The sequence below is a fragment of the Eleutherodactylus coqui genome, chromosome 4 (assembly GCF_035609145.1).
Source record: "Eleutherodactylus coqui strain aEleCoq1 chromosome 4, aEleCoq1.hap1, whole genome shotgun sequence".
NCBI lineage: Eukaryota > Metazoa > Chordata > Amphibia > Anura > Eleutherodactylidae > Eleutherodactylus > Eleutherodactylus coqui.
The window spans coordinates 209412699-209434105 of NC_089840.1; the positions used below are offsets into that span (position 1 = coordinate 209412699).

The 21407-nt window shown below is 42.1% G+C and overlaps 1 protein-coding gene across 1 annotated transcript in view; it reads left to right on the forward strand.

Moving 5' to 3' along the window:
- LOC136625990 (hexokinase-1) overlaps positions 1 to 21407 on the forward strand; it is an 80129-nt gene that overhangs the window by 19156 nt on the left and 39566 nt on the right. The window contains exons 2-3 of the mRNA XM_066600650.1: positions 7384 to 7546; positions 20379 to 20527. Of these exons, the coding sequence (XP_066456747.1) occupies positions 7384 to 7546; positions 20379 to 20527 (312 nt within the window). The remainder of the gene's footprint in view (positions 1 to 7383; positions 7547 to 20378; positions 20528 to 21407) is intronic.

Sequence of the window (21407 nt, forward strand, 5' to 3'; positions counted from 1 at the left end):
TGTTTTCCTGCTTCTGTCTTCTTCTCCTCTGATGTCTCCAATTCACTTTTGTTACTACTCCTATCCCTCTCTTAACTTCTTCTTCGCTTACTGCTAACCCTTTCTTTCCCATTTCCCTGTTAACCCTGTCATGTGGGCGTCCACTCACAGCCCTACAGGCCTATGTTACGGCCCTTGCTTGTTATGCATTTCCCAGATTATATAGTAAGTGGATGCAAATTCTGGTCGAATGCCCACAGACGGATTTTCGCTGCGGAATTTGCAGCCAAATGCCCGCTGCGAATTCTGCAGCAATGTTCATTCATAGACAAGCTAGGTTAAAAGATTCTTTCCTGCCCACAAGCGGAAATCAACTGCGATTTTCCCCTCGCGGGAAAGAATCGCAGCATGTTCTATTCTGTGCGAAAAATCATACGACCGACTTCCATTGCAGTCAATGGAAGCCGTCCATCTTGCGATACGTCCGCAGTGAGCACTTCCGCATTGCGTCATAGCCCAGCGCCAGCACATCCTGCACTGCGCATGTGCGCTGGCTCACCGGCCAAAACACTTGCGACGGATCTGGACGGGTGAGTATAGGGTTTCTGGGGGGCGCCGAGTCTGATTCCACTGCGAGATTCCGCAGACCGAAAACGGCTGTGCCGTGGGCATGAGGCCTTTTGTGTGATGCACTGGAATTTCTTTATTGACACTTAAAAATCTAAGAAGTTTCATATTACAGTTTTATCCAAGTGTTTTTGAATTTTTTTAGTCAATTTGTATGTATAACAATATCTGATTTGGTACCACTATAAAGTAGACACTATACTGGCACAGACAGTAGTAATATAATATCTGGTGTCGCTGTTTGTGTTGAACAGCATTAAGAAATATACAAATAGCTTCAATTCAATTTTAGAGTCTGATTAGATTATACGGTGATAATGTTATTACAACATAAAAAGACAAGCAGCTATAGTAGTTTGTAATAAAATTCAGAGAACAGCACTGGTTATATGCGTCCATGATGAGCCAAATGCACGGAGTTGTGTGACCGCACACTATACTCATCATTATCTGCTCCGAGGGCCAAATTTGTATGAATATGGACATCAAAGACAACTTTGTAATAAAATTCAGAGAACAGCACCGGTTATATGCGTCCATGATGAGCCAAATGTACGGAGAGTTGTGTGACCGCACACTATGCCTGGGGACATATGGAACCAGGGTTGCCCAGCTAGCTGTGCTCCTCATTATCTGTTCGAGTGCATGGGCTAATACACTTGCCACATTAGCGAATGAACCAGTGTTTTTGCTTTTTTTGACTATTCAAACTCTGTGCTAGTGTGCGTGAGTTTGAAGCAAAAAGCAGGAAGATAGGTCCTGCCCTATTTTTCTTACACATAGAAAAGCTACGTGTGAGAAAGGTAGGGAAAGTCCTATCTTTTCTTGCTCGTAGTATTAACATGCAAGAATCCCGCTAGTAAAAGCGAAACCATTGAAATCAACCGGTTTTCCTCCAGTCCTCATCAATGTGAGAAGCAACCGATCCCACATTCATCGGCAACTTTAATGAACTTTATTGCAGACTCTGCAGTACTTGGGAGCTGGGGTGGCGCAATCAGGGGAGCTCAGTTAATAGTCCCCGCCTCACTTGTTGCTAGGCCTAAATGCCCGTTTAGACTTCACGTTTATCGTTGAAAAAAATCGTCAAAATGACTGAAAGTGTAGAATAATCATTTTGTTTAAACGTGAGTTGTTGTGCGCTTTTTTTCATCGTTCAATCTCAGCCTTTCATTCACTTCTTGTTGCGTTCAAGCACTCCCAGCTCAATGTAAAACACTGAATGAGAAGTGAATGTTTCTCAATGAAGAGAAACAACGAAGAGCCTAAACAGGCTGCACAAGTGCAGACGAGTAAGTGCTGATATCAGTTGCGCGTTCAAATGAGAATCAGTTTGTCTAAAAGAGGCATTGGGCTTGGCACACTCAGTAAACTCACACTATCTCAAGACTGGCTCACTCTCTTCGGGGGTGGGCTCTTTCCTACAATTTATACCACACCCTGGTTATCAGAGTAATAGGGAACTTTTGGCGCATTGCACCAGACATGGGTTGACCACCCAGCACCCAGAGGGTACAGTCTTAAAACAGAACAGGGAAGACTAGAAGCAATGGAAAGACACTTAAAGGGAGGAGTACAAATTAGATACTAGACAATACTTTCTGTCAGTGAGGGTGATCAATGAGTGGAACAGGTTGCCATGGGAGGTGGTGAGTTCTTCAATGGAAGTTTTCAAACAAAGGCTGGACAGACATCTGTCTGGGATGATTTAGTGAATCTTGCATTGAGCAGGGGGTTGGACCAAATGACTTTGGAGGTCCTTTCCAACTCTATGATGCTATGAGAACACTTCTAATAAACAGCATTTAAAGTGACAGTACAAGCAAATCACACATTGTCACGGCTTGTAGGTCGTGAAAGCGTTGTGGCATGGTGGCCTTGACGCAGGCCAAGACCTGTCACTTTGTTATGCAGGACAAGGGTTAATGCTCCATTTGCAGAGACTGCTGGTGCTCTCTCTTTGCTGCATGATGCATGCTGGATTAGTCATGCCTGGGAGAAGGTTAGAGGTGTGCTTCTCTAATTGCTGTGCTCTTCAGATGTGGAGTAGTTTTTTTTATTCTCACTCCTCCTTGTGCTCAGTGCTGCTTATTCAGCTCCATAGAGGAGTAGTGGAGAGCAGGGCTCCTCTGTGCTGGGTTTACTGCAACTTACAGATAAGTTACTACAGTTTACTTTTCAGTTGCATTTTCTGTTTTCATTCCTGTATTATGTTGCTGTTCGGTTCATTGCTCCAGGGGCCTCTATAGGGACAATCAGGGCCCAGGAAGAAGACTGTGGGGCTGCCTCTATCGAGGCGATTACTCTGCTTTTGGCAGGGACCCTTCACCCCCCTGCTAGGTTAGAGCCAAGCTTTCTTCTCCCTGGAGTGGTGCTACTGTTCAGCATAGTGAGGTGTGCACTGTTCTACAGTGCATTGTATGTTCAACTGCAGTGGTTGTGAACATCACTCTGCGTCTGTGCTGAGCTTGGTGCTTGTGTGCCTCACTGATGTGACACACATAATGGGCTATGCGCCACCGTCTTACATAATGACAACACAGTTTGTACAGTTTTGAACACACACTCATCAGTAACTGCCCATAGGATGTTGTGGGAGATCCTCTGGATCAACATTGGGGGAATAGGCCGAACTACATGGACATATTTCTTCTTTTCAGCCTAACACACTGTGTTACTGTGTATGTTAGTATTTGCACTCTCATTTTAAATAACAATGAAGATATCTGAAGCTGGTTGGAAAGCTGTGGTGGCACAGGTGAGACAAAAAGATACTGGACTTCAGCTTGATGATTAAGAAGGATATAATGGTAATAAGTGTAAACTTTAGGGAGATTTTGAACATTTTGTGGCATGTAAAGGGTCCACAGAACGAGCCAATGGGTTGCCATGGCAACTGGATGCCATACACTGGTGTCTGGGCCTGCCACTAATGCATTGTAGTACAGAAGTACTGCAATTCATTATCTAAGCGATCAGAACTTTTATAGTTCAAGTCCCTTACAGGGACACAAAAAAAGCTTTTAAAAAAAGTGAAATAAATAATTACAAAAAACTATTTTGCACGCTTTTCCCAGTTTGTGTGAAAAATAATTAAAATCCCACTTATTTGATATCATTGTATCCATAACGACCTGTACGATAAATTGAACACACTATTTATCCTGGACGGCAAAAAAAATCTGAAAAAAAGCTCATTTTTTTTTAATTTGCCTCCCAAAAAAACGGAATAAAAGTGGTCAAAAAAGTCATATGTACCCCAAAAGGAATAGCCAATAAAAAGAAAAATGCTCACTGTCTCTTTCTGTGTTACACCTGCTCTGGCTGTCGGCTCAGTTTTCACCTGGTTGCAGCTCAGTCCCTCACGGCAATTGTATGCAGAAATTCAGACTTGAAAAAAGATTGCTGCTTTTCAGTGAAAAAACTTTATTCATAACAGTGACCAAGAGTCGCTTTAGAATCGAAACGCGTCCTCAGTCTTGCATTTGACTTGTATCATGTAAATACTGTATAAATAAAGGCTAGAAGGTTTTTTTTACTGAAACGCAGAAATCTTTTTTCAAGTCTGAATTTCTGTACCCCAAAATGGTACCGATAAAAACTACAGCTAATCACGCAAAAAACAAGCACATATAGAGCTCCGTCCATGGAAAAATAAAAACGTTCTGGGACTTGACTTTGAATGCAACAATATAAAAAAATAGTTACAAAAAAAGTTTTTATTGTGCAAAGGTGGAAAAACCTAAAAAACAAAAGTTATAATTTTAATATCATAGTAATTTGGTTTCTCTTTCTGCCCTCCAAAAAAATTATAAAAGCTTTACAATACATTATATGTACCCAAAAATGGTACCAATAAAAACTACAGTTCGCCATACAAAAAACAAGCCAACATATGGCACTGTGGATGGAAAAATAAAAAAGTTATGGCTTTTGAAATTTGGAAATCAGGTTCCCTCAATAATCTGAACCACATTCATACTATGAAGTAACCGAGAATCAGGGAGGTTTCAGATGGCCGTAATGGTTTGGGAAAGACTGCGGGAAGATAGGTGCTGCCCGATCTTCCCAGCACAATGTATTCACTATATGCAGGGAAGATAGATGCAAGTCTGATCTTTCCTAGTATTAACGGCCGAGAAAAGAGCTTGTGAAAATGAAGCAATTGATTTCCATTGATATCAGTTATTTTGTTTTGTCCCATTATGCAGCCGAGATTATCACAGGGAGAAATCACGTTTGTCTGAAACGGCCCTCAGTCCCAGCCGTCATCTTCCTTTCGCTGTCAGCTGAGTCCGGAAATTTTAATATATATTTAAAAAGTTTCTCCACAGCTTAACCTGTATTTAGCCGCACTGTAAGGATGCACTACGTAAGGCAGGAATTTCGGTCATGACATTACTTGCTGGTTTGATGTTATCAGACATGTTTAGTCTCACGTGTTACCGCTGTAAAATGTCTATTACCTTTGAAATATCCTACTGGTAGATACGTTGCAATGATTGTGCGAGTGCGCAGACCCGGCCGGGAAACACAACACACAAAATACCTGTAGAACCATTTCCTATTTTATCCTTATTTTTCTAGAGTAGTTAGCTGCCAGAAGAGACATTTTTAAAGAAACACTCTGTACAAAAGGGATACACCGCGTTATCTGTAGTGCAGGGCCTGGGGGGCGGTGCGTGACACGGGATTCACACAACGCAAAAGAGAGAATTCCTATGTCATGCCTTGTCCCCTCAGGCCCTGCACTAGTGGATCAGTTTCATCCAGAGTGTTCCTTTGTCTCATGCTTCTTTTAGGCCAGATTCACACGACCATATTTTTTGGGGCATATTCATGCACGCAAAATTTGCACGGTGAACAGAACCCATTAATTTCACTGAGTTCGCTCACATGCGCATATTTTTCCATTTCAGTCGCACAAAAACAAACCGCAGCATGCCTTATTTTCCTGTACATTTGCTCACCAAAGGTCCCCATAGAAGTCAGTGGGGTGACATACTGTGTAATAACGTAGCAAAATGAACATATCCTGAACTTATTAGACTAATTAGCCATTTGAATGGCTGGGAGCATTGGTGCTTTTTTTGGCGTGTGCAAAAATTACAGTAAAATATGCTGATGCACGTGCAAAAAAGCAACATTGTTCTGCAAATACGCTGCACTCATGCATGAAAGAATACGCATAAGCTCGCGTGAATCCGGTCTTACCTTTTTATTAATGCCATGGATGACATCTGTTAAAGGAACTTTCACTTTGCATGTATTGGAGGATAAAAAGTAGTCAAAAGAAAACTCCAGTTTTGAAAATGTGAAATTTTGTTACAAAGTTTTCTTTTTACCTTAATGGAAGCCTCCTGCTCAGGACCTTCTCCTATGTCATAAAATAAGTAGGTCCTGACTCGCTGGGTCAACACAGAGGCTAATTTGCAGTGAAATGTCCGCAGTGGGCATTCCGTTGCAGATCAGCCATTGAAAGCCTGCCTCCAAACCAGCATCATTTGGTGCGGGTTTTGAAATGAGTTTTATCGCATATTCCTGTGCGGAATTCACCCCCTCATTGACAAGAGGTGAATTCCACAGCAGAAACAGCAATAAAATTGACATGCCACACATTTGATTTCCACATTGCATGTCAATTTCCGCAGCTCGTGGACGAGATTTCCAAAATCTCATCCATTTTGTTGCTACTTTAAATGCCACTTAATATCAATGCCAAGGGTTCGCATGGACATTCCGCCTCGTGTGAACCCCACCTAAAGGAAGGTTAGCAATATAGAAAATTGATAGCAGAAAAAAAAACCCATAGACTATCTAATCTGCCCTTATATTATTTCCTTTTTTTGCTTAATCCGGGAAGCTGGAATTAATTTATTGTTAATTTTCTAACCACATCTGCTGAAAGTTTCTTCTAAGCATCTACTACTCTTTCAGTAAAAAAAAAAATCTCCTGACATCACTATTGATGTCCCCACCAACTAACTCCAGATTGTGCTCCCTGGTTCTTTCCTCCTGAACCTTATTTTCATCTTTAAAGGGGCTTTTCTGAGTTATTGATTTTATGTAGTTTTGAGCTCACCATGCCCAAACTATATAAAATCATTATACTCACCGTGGCGCCAGACTGCTGTTTCAGCGGTCTGTCACCACAGCATCTGTGGTGACCTGGCTAGCAGGCCTGCTGACATCTCGTAAACCTGTCATGTGGGTTTCTAATGTAAAAGCTCCTAGGTAGGTTTACGGGGCATCACTGATAACGCTCCTGCCAGCCTCTTTTTGGCTACTGCGGTTACGTGTATAAACAACCTATGTAACAGCTGCAGCCTGACATAAACAGAGTCCAAAGCAGCGGTCAGCAGAAGATGGGGAACAGTGTGCAGTGGGAGGTGAGTATCTAGGTTTGTTTTTTTTTTACAGGTAAAGTGACCTCCCCCCACACTGCCACTAATGTCAGGACAGCATGCAGAAGGCCCGGAGAGGTAACTGCAGTGTCCCTGGCCATGGGCAAGGTTGGATTCTGCTGCAAGCTTCTACATGCAGAATCCGATCTGCCCGTACACCCTTGCTATTGTTACATCTGAGCATGGTCTCCAGGGACAGGACCGCTTTAGTGCTGCTCATAACCTTGGCAATATCACACAGACAGACCGCATGATGATGTAATGTCCCTTATATACAGTTTTCATGTTCTTCAAGCTACCATATTACTAATTACAACATGTGTTGACTGATTCTAACCTGGCTGACTTGGTTAAGGTCTTCTTCTCTCTACAGATTGATAAGTACCTGTACGCAATGCGACTTTCAGACGAGACATTGTTGGACATTATGTCCAGGTTTAAAAAAGAGATGGCAGATGGTCTCTCAAGGGACACAAACCCAACATCGATTGTCAAGATGCTTCCAACCTTTGTGAGATCGATTCCTGATGGATCAGGTAGGCTGCATGAGGTTATGATGTTTTCCTAGGACCGTATTAGAGCCGCTGTTCCAAACTTTAGCTCAGATTTCGTTCAGATTATTTTACTAAGCAGATTTATGGGAGATTATTATTTTTTTATTTAAGTATTGTCACATTGAGATTATTTATAAGGGAAAATCTCCTCTTGTATGACTCTGAGGTTACAATGACATGGTAGAAAATTCAACACTAAAACACAAGGCTGCTTTCACATCTGTGTCGGGGGTTCTGCTTTCCTGCTCCGTTTGTGGAGCAGGAAAGGGGAATCCCCTGGCGAAATGGATCCGTTTTAGGACGGAACTGAACAGCATCGAATGGACCCCATTATAAGTTTCCGCTCAGTTGCCCGCCATTTTACCGGAAAAAAGTGTTGCGTTTAGGGGAAATGAGGCAATTTGCATTCGCAAAAAAACGAGGAACCACGCTCTCATTCATTGAAATGGGCAATTATTGTAATTAGTTGAATATGTGCAAATCGAGTATACCGTGTATTATGTTGCACAAAACAAATACGCACAAAATACTCTTATGTGAATGAACCCATTGAAATCAATGGGTTTCATTTACTGCGTATTGCGCGCGCAAATGTTTCTCGTGTCATATGCAGCACAGATACATTCGTGTTAATCTGGCCTAAGAGATGAAACATATATTAACAGGCACATACTGTTAGATGACAGAGCCAGAAGGTGATGGTGACAAAGGTGATGAGAACAAGAACATAATGACGCAACTGTCAGTGAAGACTGGAGAAGATGGTATGGGACAGAAATAACCAGAGAGATCCCATGGATAATGCTAGCTCTCCCTATATCTTTCCTTAAAGGGGTTTTCTCACTACTTAAAATTGCTTCACAGCTGCTCTGTACTTCCTGGTTGCTGCTGACCAGAACATGTGATTGCTGCAGCCAATCACTGCCGATAGAAGATTGCTATGGAACCAATGCCAGGAGAGATTATTCTGTAGTCTCAGATCTACTGCAGTGGTCACCTAGGTTCCTGTGATGGCACCTAGCAAAACAATCACAGGGACCACAGCAAGGCTGCAGCGCTGGATCCCGGAGGGTGCAGAGGGGGTAAGCATGTTTCAGTTTGTTATTTTAACCCCTATAGTCCTATTGGAGCGCCGTTGTCCGGTGACTGGACAACCCCTTTAAAGGGAGTCTAGTCAATAAGGAATTCCTGCTTAAACAAGGTTGGGTGAGCAGTTAGGCCAGCTGATTCACTCCAAACTGTTGCATAGGAGTAATAGGTTAGAAAGTAGGAAATGATGATTCAGCAGGAGAATTCTCACTGAGAAATGGGAACCCCATTTTCGTAAGTGCTAGTGGTCAGACATTTATCAAATTTTTTTGTGAATAGGTGATAAATAGCAATTTTAGTAATACTCCTTTAAGCTTTTTTGCTGGAACTTAGCTAATGTAGCACGCTTTTATATTGTAATATGTGTAGGCAGCTTTGTATGTACTACTGGAACTGTAGTTTAGACTGTATAATTGCCTCCTGTTACTCACCGGTATGTAGTTGAACAGCAGCAATCTCTGACTTTATCCAGGCTGGAATGACCCACTTTCTCCTTTGCTCCTAAGTAGCTAGAGCAGGGGCCTTTCAAATAGTAGCTAATCTCCTTTACAAGGTGCATTGCACTCGTGCTATTAGTGTACATGTTGCCTGACTACAGCTCTTTAGTGTTACATTGTAGATTCACATCTGTCTTTTTAATGTTCCATTCTTTTCTGACATTAGAAATGATTTCATCTTTTTAAATGTTTTTCTTGCGTGTTTTTTTCACGCAATTTTTCAATAGGACTTTCTAATGTTAAAAATGCATCAGATGAAAATTGTGATGCGTTTTTAACATTAGAAAGCCCTACTGACTTTCGCGTTAACACAGCAAATCGAGTGAAAAAAAAATGTGCAAGAAAACCGCAAGGGTGCAGGACCCCTCAAGGCTACAATATTTATGGATACAAGTGGCATCCCCAACAGACTACATTCACTAAATGACCTCCCCATGTCGCACACTATTATGTGGTGCAGAAAAATGGTAACCACTTTACAGTGAAATCTGCTTGTTAAAGCGACCTCCCGATCTTGGACAAATATTTTGCTGGCCAATCATAGCAGCATAGACTACCGATGCAAAGTGCAACTGAGTAGTCTAAAAAACAGTGCGGCCATGTTTGGAGACTGCTGATGGGCTCCAGGAATAGACAGATCTGTGGCACTATGCACAAAGAGAAGAGCACCAGTAACATTTCCTGTTCATCAATTCCTACACAAATTTTGTCCTGGGACCAAGGGGTCACTTGCAAAGTTCCCACAGATTCACAACACAAGGTAATATGTCAGGAATTGAACCAGGGACCTCTTGCACTCCAGTCAGTATCTCCAGTGACTACTGAGCCATCCACTACTGAGTCCTGTGAACAGCTCCCTTGCATAACTCTCAGGCTTGTTCCCTAATCCCAGTTACCTAGTTCCTGCCTCCTGGTCCTGACCCCATCTCTGTTCCTGATTAGGCTCATTATAAAAGTCTAACCCTGACCCTGCCACTGCACCAGCGCATGATTATTGTGCTCCAAGCCTTGATCAAGCTCTACTTCTGCCTGGTCCTCTGCTATTCAACCGAGACCTCCCGTTGCTGACCCCAAGCTTCCCTTCTGACTATGCTACTCCCCCCCTCCATCTGTACTGCGAACTGATATCTCCCTTTGCTGACCCCTGACTCTTCCCTTACTACTCTCCAGACTTGCGACTATTACACCTGAGGCTCCACCCTAGTGCCTGAAACTGCTACATAATATATTTAACTTTCCAATCCTGGACATGATTCCAGTCTTCTAGCTCATTCCATCACTAATGTAATATCATGTGAAATTAAATTATTAACCAGATTGGTTCCAGGAGGACCAGGTCCAAGATAGTGCCCATGAAAAATATGTTGTAGTTTATTCTTGCCTTATCTATGGTTATCATAAAAGATCTGCTCCTCCTAGAGCCATGTCACCTAAACGCATGCCAGAAGCAAAAAATTGCCTGTTGTTTTCATAAAGGTTGTAATTTACCAAATTCATGGGTGAAAATTTCACATTCTATGATGAATCTGAATACTAAGGCCTGCAAGGAATCGTTTCACAGTATTGCTTTTGATTTCATTTCTGATTGGCCACAGGACCCCATGGGCATTGACATATTTTGGTGGTATTTATATAGACTATTTACCTCTACTTCAACATCAAGCATTTTATTATGCCTAATTCCTTCTTGAGATGGTTGTAGTGTGCTGCTCAGGTGATCAGAAAGTGACTGCGCTATTTGTTCCATTTGAAAAACGGAAATGAAACAAAACGAAAGCCAATGGAAATAAACAGAAATATTCTTGTCTTTTAGAAAGAAAACAAAAAAAATTTAAATCAATGTTTAATTCCGTTTGTGTTTCCGTTTCTCTGCTCCTGAAACATAACAGAGAAATTGAAGTAGTTAACTGAGCCTAACGGCAGTATACAGAGACCTTTAGTCACTTTGCAGAGGAGAAACATCACGCTTTTAATGGCCACTTGATTACAAGCTTGTGAAAGGGTATCAAAGCATTTCAACATTTGGAACAGAATGTTAGTCTGACTCTAAAGTTCATAGACCATGAAAAGTGGCACTTTAGTAAGTTGATGCGAAATAGAAAGAAGGGTGTGGAGCAAAAAATGGAATATAAATGGACCAAAACTGGAGACAAGGGCCATAATGGTTAGAAGTGTGTCAGAAAATCTGGAGGTGCTGCTGTCCAGAGAACACAACACCTAGGTGGAGCATTAGCATATAGAGGAGTTTAAAAACCAAAAACAGGTGGCTCGGCGCAGTGCTTCACAAATTAATTGAATAATCAAAAGACAATTGGATAAAAATTTCTCCTTTAATTCGTATAGCAAATAGCCATCATAAGAAATGAATTTCAGGGCAAAACTTTTCATTAGTTGAGCTGGATTAGATACAGTAGGAAGCACAGTGACAAAGGGGCTATCAGACTAATCTAATTTCCTTCTATGACAGAATCACCCACAGTTAATCAGGATAATGCAGTAGATATAGCATATCTTGACTTTATTGAAGCATTTGGCAAAGTATCTCATACCATCCTTATTGAAAAAATGACCAAATATGGGATTGACAAGGCAACTATTAGGTGGATTCACAACTGGCTGAGTGATCAGACTCAAAAAGTGGTCATAAACGGCGGCGCATCCAATTGGAAGAATATGTCAAGTGGGGTACCACAAGGCTCTGTCCTAGGCCCAGTGTTGTTCAACATCTTTAAAAATGATCTGGAGGAGGGAATTGAGGGGAAACTGATCAAATTTGCAGGCAACACAAAGCTAGGAGGGATGGCTAACATTGTAGAAGAGAGAGGATTCAAAAACATCTAGAAAAGCTTTAATAGTCAGCAGCGACTAACAGAATTGTATTTAACTAGGAGAGATGCAAGTCTGGGCAAGAAAAATGAAGAAAGCATGTATATAATGGAAGGAATTAGGCTAAGCAGAACTTGTCAAAAAGACTTGGATATACTAATAGATCACAGACTGAACATGAGTCAGCAATGGGATGAAGCAGGAAAAAAGGCAAACACAATTCTGGGATGTATTAAGTTGGAATGCATAGAGTCTAGATCGCGTGAAGTAATTATCCCTTTCTATGCTTCCTTAGTTAGTCCTCATCTGGAATACTGTGTCCAGTTCCCGGTTCCAATTTAAAAAAGACATAGACAAACTGGAGCAAGTTCAGAGAAGAGTTACCAGGATGGTGAGCAGTCTGCAAATCATGTCTTATGGTTAAAGGATCTGGGAATGTTTAGCTTGCCAAAAAAGGCTGAGAGGAGACTCAGTAGCTGTGTACAAATATCTGAAGAGCTGACACGGTACAGAAGGATCAGCCCTATTCTTATTTGCACAAGGAAAGACTAGAAGCAATGGGATGAAACTGAAAGTGAGGAGGCACAGATTAGATATTAAAAAAAACTTTTTGACAGGATGACTAATGAGTGGAAAGGGTTGCCACGGGAGATGGTGAGTTCTCCTTCTATGGAAGTCTTCAAACAGAGGCTGGACAGACATCTGTCTGGGATGATTTAGTAATCCTCCATTGAGCCGAGGCTTGGACCCAATGACCCTAGAGGTCCCTTCTAACTCTACCTTTCTGTGATTCTATGATCTTCTATACGTGATTATTCTCTACGGGAGATATAGTAACTTTGTCAATTCTAACACATAACAGTACATGCTGAGAATGTGGTGACTGATTGTCAGATGCTGAGGATCCAGTGCTAGAACGTCTAAATGCTACGAAGCTCAACATGCAGTTACATCTCAGGCAAATAGGCAAATGATTAGGGTTGTGGCATTATTAGGTGAACAGTCTTTCCACCTGAGGCCCTAAAAGTGGTTCCACCCTTGGCCTATCAAAAGGCTCTCAGAGGCTCCCTGTGTGTAGTGACCTCTTCTTCCGCTTGCGTAGAGCTTGTTGACCAATAGATGCCTCTACCACGCAGAGAATAGATTTTACCTCGTTACCAGAGTCTGAGAGGGGGAGCATTATTGGAATGTGAGAAGCTGGATGAACATAATGATGAATTGCCCGCCTGGGGTCTTTCTAACCAGACTGTTAGGAGGTGTTAGGACTAGTGGATGCATGAGGGCACACAAGGCGTCAGGGCTCAGAATGCACTTGTCTAACAAGCATGAGTAGCTCCAACTGTTTTGTTGTCTGCCATCCAGAGACAGATGGCATCATTATTACAGGTCCTGTGTCTGTCAGAACCATTCCTAGGTGCTTGTCTGAAGGACATTTGGCCTCCCAGTGCATGCCTCTGACACCTACCCACTGTCACCTCCATTTGCAGTGTTGTGAACAACTAAACTGGACTGCTATAAAGTGGAAGCGGCTTTTCCTTAGCATCTAATCCAGGTTTAGTTTGGGCACTGACGACGGCCATGTTCGTGTCTGGAGACCTAGCGGTGAGCGCCTCAATCCTGCATTTGCTGTGAAGCAGCACACTGCTGCCAGTGCTGGTGTGATGGTCTGTGAGGCCACCGCATTCGGCAGTCAGTCACCCCTAGTAGCGGTACGAGAGACAATGACAGCTCAGCAATATGCTCAGGACATCCTGCAGCCACATGTGTTTCTCTCATGGCAGGGCATCCAACAGGCATTTTCCAGCAGGATAATGCTCAGCCACACACAAAAGGGGCTCACAGGAATGTCCCCACAACATTGTCACACTACTGGCCCCCCGGCCACAATATGCATCACCACTAGAACATGTATGGGACTGTCTGGGACACCAACTTTGATAGCCTACGAGTTTGCATGATCGAGAAGCTCATTTACAGCAAATGTGGAGCGATATGCTGCAAGATACCATCCGGAATCTGTATGCCTCCATACCCGCCTGTATCACATCTTGCATACAAGCTAGAGGCGGTCCAACAGGGTGCTAGAGGCTCCATACCCACCTGTATCAGATCTTGCATCCAAGTTAGACGTGGACCAACAGGGTACTAGAGCCTCCATACTCGCCCATATCACATCTTGCATCCAAGTTAGAGGTGGCCCAACCGGTTACTAGAGCCTCCATGCCCGCCCGTATCAAATCTTGTATACAAGCTAGAGGTGGTACAACACGGTAATAGAGCCACCCTTCAAGGGGTTATTTGACCACAATAATTTCTGTTTTGCTTTGATATTGTAATTACTTACTTATATCAACGCTACAATCACAAAGTTTAATTTGATTCGGGTAACTTCTAGGGGAGGGATTTTTTTTTACAATAAGTGTAAGTAGTTGTATGAATAATGAGACCACATTCTAGTTCTTAAAGTCTCTCATTCCCAAAACAAGTCAGACAACACTCTGTTATGTAGTTAGACTAATCTAAAACCTAACCCATGTACAAGTTTTTTTTACCTGTTCGGGTGGTTTGAGTAGTTTGATGATATTTACTCTGTGACATTTCAAAGTTGACATTAATGGCCGGTGTTGTGTGTCTCTGGTTTCTTGTTGCCTATATTTAGCCTTGAGGCAATGACAGCTGAGCTACAAGCTGGTTAAAAATACTGGGCGCTAACAAAATGAGAAGGACAGAGTAGTTCAGATTATGGGTCTGCCTCTGAAACCTGAGCATCTTTGTTATGGGTGTGAACCTGCTTTGTGATGGGTGACCTATGTACTTTTATGTTATCTATATACAGTAGAATGTCCATGTTATTCAATACTTCCATGCAGCTGGATGTGTTTAGGGGTGCAACTAGTGGTATAATATGATGTTTCCAACAAGTGTGCATTGTCACAATGGGAACATTTTTGTGGCCATATTGGGCACCTCTCACGCCATGTTTTTGTGGCCAGAGGGGGTAGCTAGCTTAATGCTAATTGACCCCACTGCAAAATTTGTCACAGGGCCTCTTAGTTACCATGTGCCATTTATAGTAGTAGTGTTTTCCTATGCGATAGATTGGCCTCTGTGCCCCTCAAAGGCTGTGAGTGACTGCTGCCTCTGTACCATCTATAGCTAGACTTCTGTTTATGTCCATTAAGGGTCTACATTTTCCAGCAAGTGGCCTGATGTAAACTTAACCCTTTCCAATCCACTGTATGACCTGTAAAGACATTATGATTTAAGGCTGTAGAGCTCCAATGTTGGAAGACATCTGTCGGGGTTCCCTTACTGTATATTGCCAGCCTCTCTGCTGTTGGAGCCTATCCAACATGTCACCTCATGCAGTACTGGCTTTAGCCAGCATATAGCGCCGTTGTATAACAGCAGAAAAAGAGTAAGCCCCCTAGGAAAACCAGGATACAAATTGGATTGGAAAGGGTTAATAAAGTTTGCCAAGGGAACATTCTTTTAGTGTGCATTTGGTCTATAGAAACCAGGACACCATGGCTACATTATATTGTATATTATGTTTATTTTCAGCATGGTATGAAAGAAGACATCTAGAACATGGATGGGATAGATTTGATCATGTGCACTTTAACCCCATAACGCTCCATGACGTACATGTACGTCACGGACATTCAGAGTTTGTATGGAGTGGGAGCCGATCCCGTTCCATACAATGCAGGTGCCGGCTGTTTCTTACATCTGTCACCCACCTACAACAGCTAGGATCAGCACTCCCGCTGATAAATAAAAGAGGATTTTTTTTAAAGTGGAGTGGAAAAACCAAAAATGACAAAAAAACGGTCATGTCTAGAGATGAGCGAGCGTACTCGACCACGCCCCTTTTTCGCCCGAGCACCGCGATTTTCGAGTACTTCCGTACTCGGCCGAAAAGATTCGGGGGGCGCCGTGGGTGAGTGGAGGGTTGCAGCGGGGAGTGAGAGAGAGAGGGCTCCCCCCTGTTCCCCGCTGCTACCCCCCGCGCCGCCACGCCCCCCAGCGCCCCCTGAATCTTTTCACCCGAGTACGGAAGTGCTCGAAAATCGCGGTGCTCGATCGAGTAATTACTCGAAAGAAGTATACTCGCTCATCTCTAGTCATGTCCTTAAGGGGTTACAGTAAAATCCAGAATAGATCAGTCTTTTTCTGCCTTTATAAACCACAATCATAGTGTGATACTCCTGCTTTTGGGTGTCCTGTAGGATTTCTGAGGCAGTTGAGTCTTTTTGCAAGCATTCTTTTAGCATAAGCCTGTAACTGGTCATATCTGTATTTGCATACTAGTGCATGGATTTTACTTGCAGAACTACTGCGGCGACCCATTCTTTAGCATAGCTTTCCTTATGTGATAAAGCTTGTATATATGAGATATACACATTGTAACTTGAAGTTTCTGATATACAATGCAGATCTGTGCAGCCCCCAACCATCTCTTGTAGTGTATAGGAGCTATATTTCTGTTTAGTGTTACTACACTATATTAATGAAATGAATACCTTTCCAATGTTCCTTGTTTGGACGGTCAGTACCTACTTTTGACTCAAAGTGCCTGTGTCCAGCTTTGTTCCTTAAATCCTTACGAGCTCAGTCACGCGGGCGTTTTGATGCGCAAATTTTTGTGCACATAATGCATGCGTTCAAAAATTCACGTGACCGAATCGGGTAGCACGCAGGAAAAAACGGTCCTAGCCGCGTTTTTCCGCTCTAAAAAGTGCGCTGCCCGCTATCCCCTGCTGCAGCTGTCACAGCCGCAGCAGGGGATTCCTTGGATGTGAAACTCTTGGATGCTGTCACATCCAGGGGTTTCACCTGTGGTCAGTGGAGCCGGCGGTAGCAGAGGCGGCCCCATTGACATAGAGAGAACATTGCGATCCTCTGCCACAGCTGTGTCCAGTGACAATGGGTCTCCCCACAAAGATGAAGAAATCTTCTGTCACAGCTGTGGCAGATGTCCACAATGTTCTCCTATTGAATTCAATGGAGCTGTCACTACAGCTGGCTCCATTAACAGCAATGGGCTGCCGGCAAGCCCTGCAGTGATTTTCAGGGAAGGGCTTTAAATATAAGCCCTTCTCTGAAAATTATCCCTAAAATGTGTGAAAAATAAAGAAAAATATATACTCACCTCTCTGCAGCTGCCGTGGGCTCAGGAGCGTCCAGCCGAGTCTTCTCCTGCACTGCTATGAAGAGCCTTCAGCAGGTGGGGATTTAAAATGGTCCTTACATTGTCCCCTCATGTATTTATACATAGTTGTTTGATCACCCCTTAGCCATCTTTTTTCCAGGGTGAATAATCCCAATTTGATAGCCTCTCTGGGTATTCCAGTCGCTTCATTCCATGTATTAGTTTAGCTGCCCTTCTTTGTAGCATCCTCGCAGACCCAGATCAGCTCTATTAGGGCTCCTTTCCACTGGCGAGCAAGATATTGCTCCGAGAAAATTGCAGCAATATCACAATTTTGTTCTTGCAATGTCTGAGCCTCAGCGATGCATTTTCCTGAAAAAACATTGCGCATTGCATCGCCACTGCCCACAATTTTCTCGTGCAATAGACGACAACAGGTGTTGCTAATTTTAAAAATGCGTTGCATCACACCAACATTGCAAGTTCATGCGTTATGATGTGATCAATCGGTGGTTCCATAGAGAAACATGGGTGGGGAAAAAAGCAAAACGCAGAAAGATAGGGCAGGCAGCGATTTCCAACATCGCATGATAGAAAACATCACAAATGGGAATTAAGTCATTGAAAATCATGAGTTTCATAATTCTGCATTTTCTGGTGCTTGCGCATCGCTCAAAAATTGTCCAATTTTTTTGCCAGTGTGAAGGCAACTTTAGTGACTACTGTCCTTGTAGAGGGATGTTTTTTCCTGTAACTGGGGCTCCTATGGAAATAAAAAAAAAAGACAATGTGAATGATCCCCAGAGGTTTTATATCATGTCATGGGGGACATAGATGTAAAAAAATACATAAATTATATATAAAAAAAATATATATAAAAAAAAAGGAAACGACCCACCGTCGGCATTAACATAAACCGTCGCCATATATGCCGTTATTCGAGACTATACAAATATGAATCAAAATGTCCGAAACAAAATGAGGAGCCTATTCCTGTACTTAGTTTCAGTGTAGATATACTAATTTTAAAAATAAAAAACTCTAAATAAATAAACAAATTTTTCTTAGCTTTTTACCCCTAATAGAACTGAAAAACAGAAAAAAATCATTAACATTTTTTGTTTTTAAATAGCTCTATATGTAATGGGAAAAAACGTTGCAAAAATAATTTTGGCAACTGAAGAAAAAAAAAATAGAGCTGTACAACCACCACATGGTTAAAATCCCTAAAAGGTCCTTTAACATTAAAACACCCTGGTCCTTCAGGGGTTAAATAAAATTGCTGTATATCTTCAGAAACTCTATTCCTGGTTTCTAAATGTATATTATTATATATTATTTCATCATTTTGTGCAATTTGGACCTTAAACATTTCTATATTCAGATGATTTTTGTGCTAATGTTTCTGTAGTGAAATGCATTAAAAATATGCTTTTCACACTATTAACCATAAAGTTTTCTCAATGACTATCGAAATAAGTTGGCTGGTGCCGTATGCATTCTGTGATGTCTAGATAAGATTCTTGGATTAGGGAGCTGGCCAGTGACACCACCCCCATCGTCTTCGGTTGATCCTTGTGTATAAATGTCCCGTCATTTGTCAGGGTTATTAGGAAAAGAGATTAATCAGGAAACCAGCACTTGTTCTAAAATGCAATGTGCTTCCTCTTCATGAAGGATACTGTAAATGCATTGTGTGTCTGCTGAGAAGTCAACAGCGGCTCCTATCATGATTTGGAGACTACATTATTTAATAGGCATTGCTTGGTATCTGCAAATAGTCAGAATTCAGAGTCAGAACAAGATAATCAGAAGTGCTTTGATCTTCTGTATAAAAAATGTATAGGAAAGCTAAATGTAACGGCTACTATTATAGCATAGAAAACACAAAGCATGCACGAGCCTAAAGGCGGCCAAATATGTTAGAATTACTGGGTAAACCCATCAATATCAACAGGGTTGCCCAATATGTATATGGGAGTACCAAAACTGTCTTTGGGACAAAATGGGGACCATGGCATAGATTTCTGCAAATAGGAAGATGGAGCAATGACTCTACAGCGCCACTTATGGCAAAACAGCATTCCTGCAAATCAATGTCAGACCTTGCAAATAAGGGAGATGAAATAGGTAGGTGTCTGTCATTCAGGGTGCGGGCAGACGAGCGTAGGCGTATTTACGTTCGCACGAGCGCAACGTATAATTGCCCGAGCGATCGTTTTTCACCGATCACGACCAGAGCTAGAAAGCGTATTTTCGTTTGTTCCTACTTTGCAAACGGTCTTTTCGGCGATCGAATATGCGTTGGCGCGTATTTCGGTCGCATATGTTCCGTTTTTTTTCAAATTGCCGTTTTTACGCGCCGTAAAATCGCCCATGTGAACGAATACATTCGAAACCATTGCCTCAGATGGTCACGTATATACGTTTGGTCGCAAAAACGCACCATTTATGCGCTCGTCTGCCCGCACCCTCAATCCAATACAAATTATGGTATAATTATGATATAAGGTCGGTTTCATATTTGTGTTGGAACCTCTGGTCGGAGGTTCCGCCACAGAACCGCCTCAAAATACATGCAGCTCTTTTTCTTTCATCCAAAAGCTGGGTGCCTGAGTGAAAACCAAATGGACCCCATTATAGTCAATAGGGTCCATTTGGTGCTGTTCTGTTTCATACTGAGATGGAGCCATTTGGCCATGGGGATTCCTCTTTCCTGCTTCCCGAATGGGGAACCTTAACAGATATTAATTTGGTAGCGGGCAGGTGGACACTTATTTTAGAATCCTATGATTTCTAGATACAATCTTATGCCAGCCATAAAGATAGGAAGTGTCATGACCCCCAAAAGAAAATACTCTTGGGTGGAAAAAATGTGCAAAATGATTTGTTACTTATATCTATATGAATATCTGATGTTTTATGCTTCGTATCTTGTATGTTCCCTGCTGACCTATCAGGATGAGTTTATTGTTTGCACAACGTAATTATATAGTTCTTTACAGGAGATAACTTTCAGCACATTACCCGCGCACTAACCATTTTATGTACACTTTGAATTAACCAGTGCTTAGTTAAAGTGCCGTTCTGGATTCACTCATGCCCGACAAAGGGACATCTGTTCTAGTGTTTACTCTGTGCTCCGTGTGCAGGAAAATGTCTGTAATTATAGGAAGCTGTCCTCCTATCTCAGAAAGTGGAAGCATGATCAGCTAACGATATACACAATTCTTGTCTTGTCAAACAGAAAAGGGAGACTTGATTGCACTGGATCTTGGTGGATCACATTTCCGTATTCTGCGGGTGAAGGTTTCACATGAAAAGAAGCAAACAGTTCAAATGGAAACGGAGATATATGACACACCTGAGGACATTATACATGGCACCGGAACACGGGTAAGAGTTTGTATGCGTGAAGAGGAATTGTTTCACATCTGAAGTCTCTTGGTTCCGCCACTGTACTTTTACTGTTCACAAGGTATGTTTTTTGCACGTGTGCGGGACACAACCACGGCCCTGTTTAAATGGCTAATTTGTCTAGTGAGCTCATTTCCCCTTTTTCCAGTGGAAATGTGCAGCATATCGCGTATCTCCTTGCATATTGCATGCACATTTGCATACCTCCCATAGACTTCTATTGGTTTCCTTACTGTACATATGCGCACAACAGTGAAGCAAGCTACGTTTTTAGTCATGTGTCCAAAATATGTAAATGTGAACGAACCATTGAAATCAATGAGTTCTATTCACTGCATATTGGGCGCAAATTCAATGTGCGCAAATATGTTTGTTTAAAAGAGGCCTAATGTGTATGGTTTCAGCAGCCTACTGCCATCTTCATCAGACTAATATTTCTAGAGCCCTAGAGTAAGTAGCATAATCTTCTCAAGGGCATACATAGAACTCACAGGCCCCATAGCAAAATTCAGAATGGCCTCTCGTAAAAAAGTGTGTATATATATATTATGGGAAACAGCATACCTATAAGACAGCTTTTACAATACAGTGAGTGCAGACACAGCAGCTCAACCCTGTGTATGGTAGAATACCTCTAAATTATGTAATCAGTATGTTCCAGTTCTACACAGCGATACATTTAGTGACCCAGATTAGGTATTTTCTGACTAGAGTCGTCTGTTTTCGTTTTTCTTTTCTATATGGGTCAAGACCTTCATGAAGACTTCTTGAAGACTTCATGAACACAACTCATCTCTACTTACTCTTCCAATATTGTCGCTTTCAGTACCCCCAATAGCACTAGTGCCCCTTGTATGGC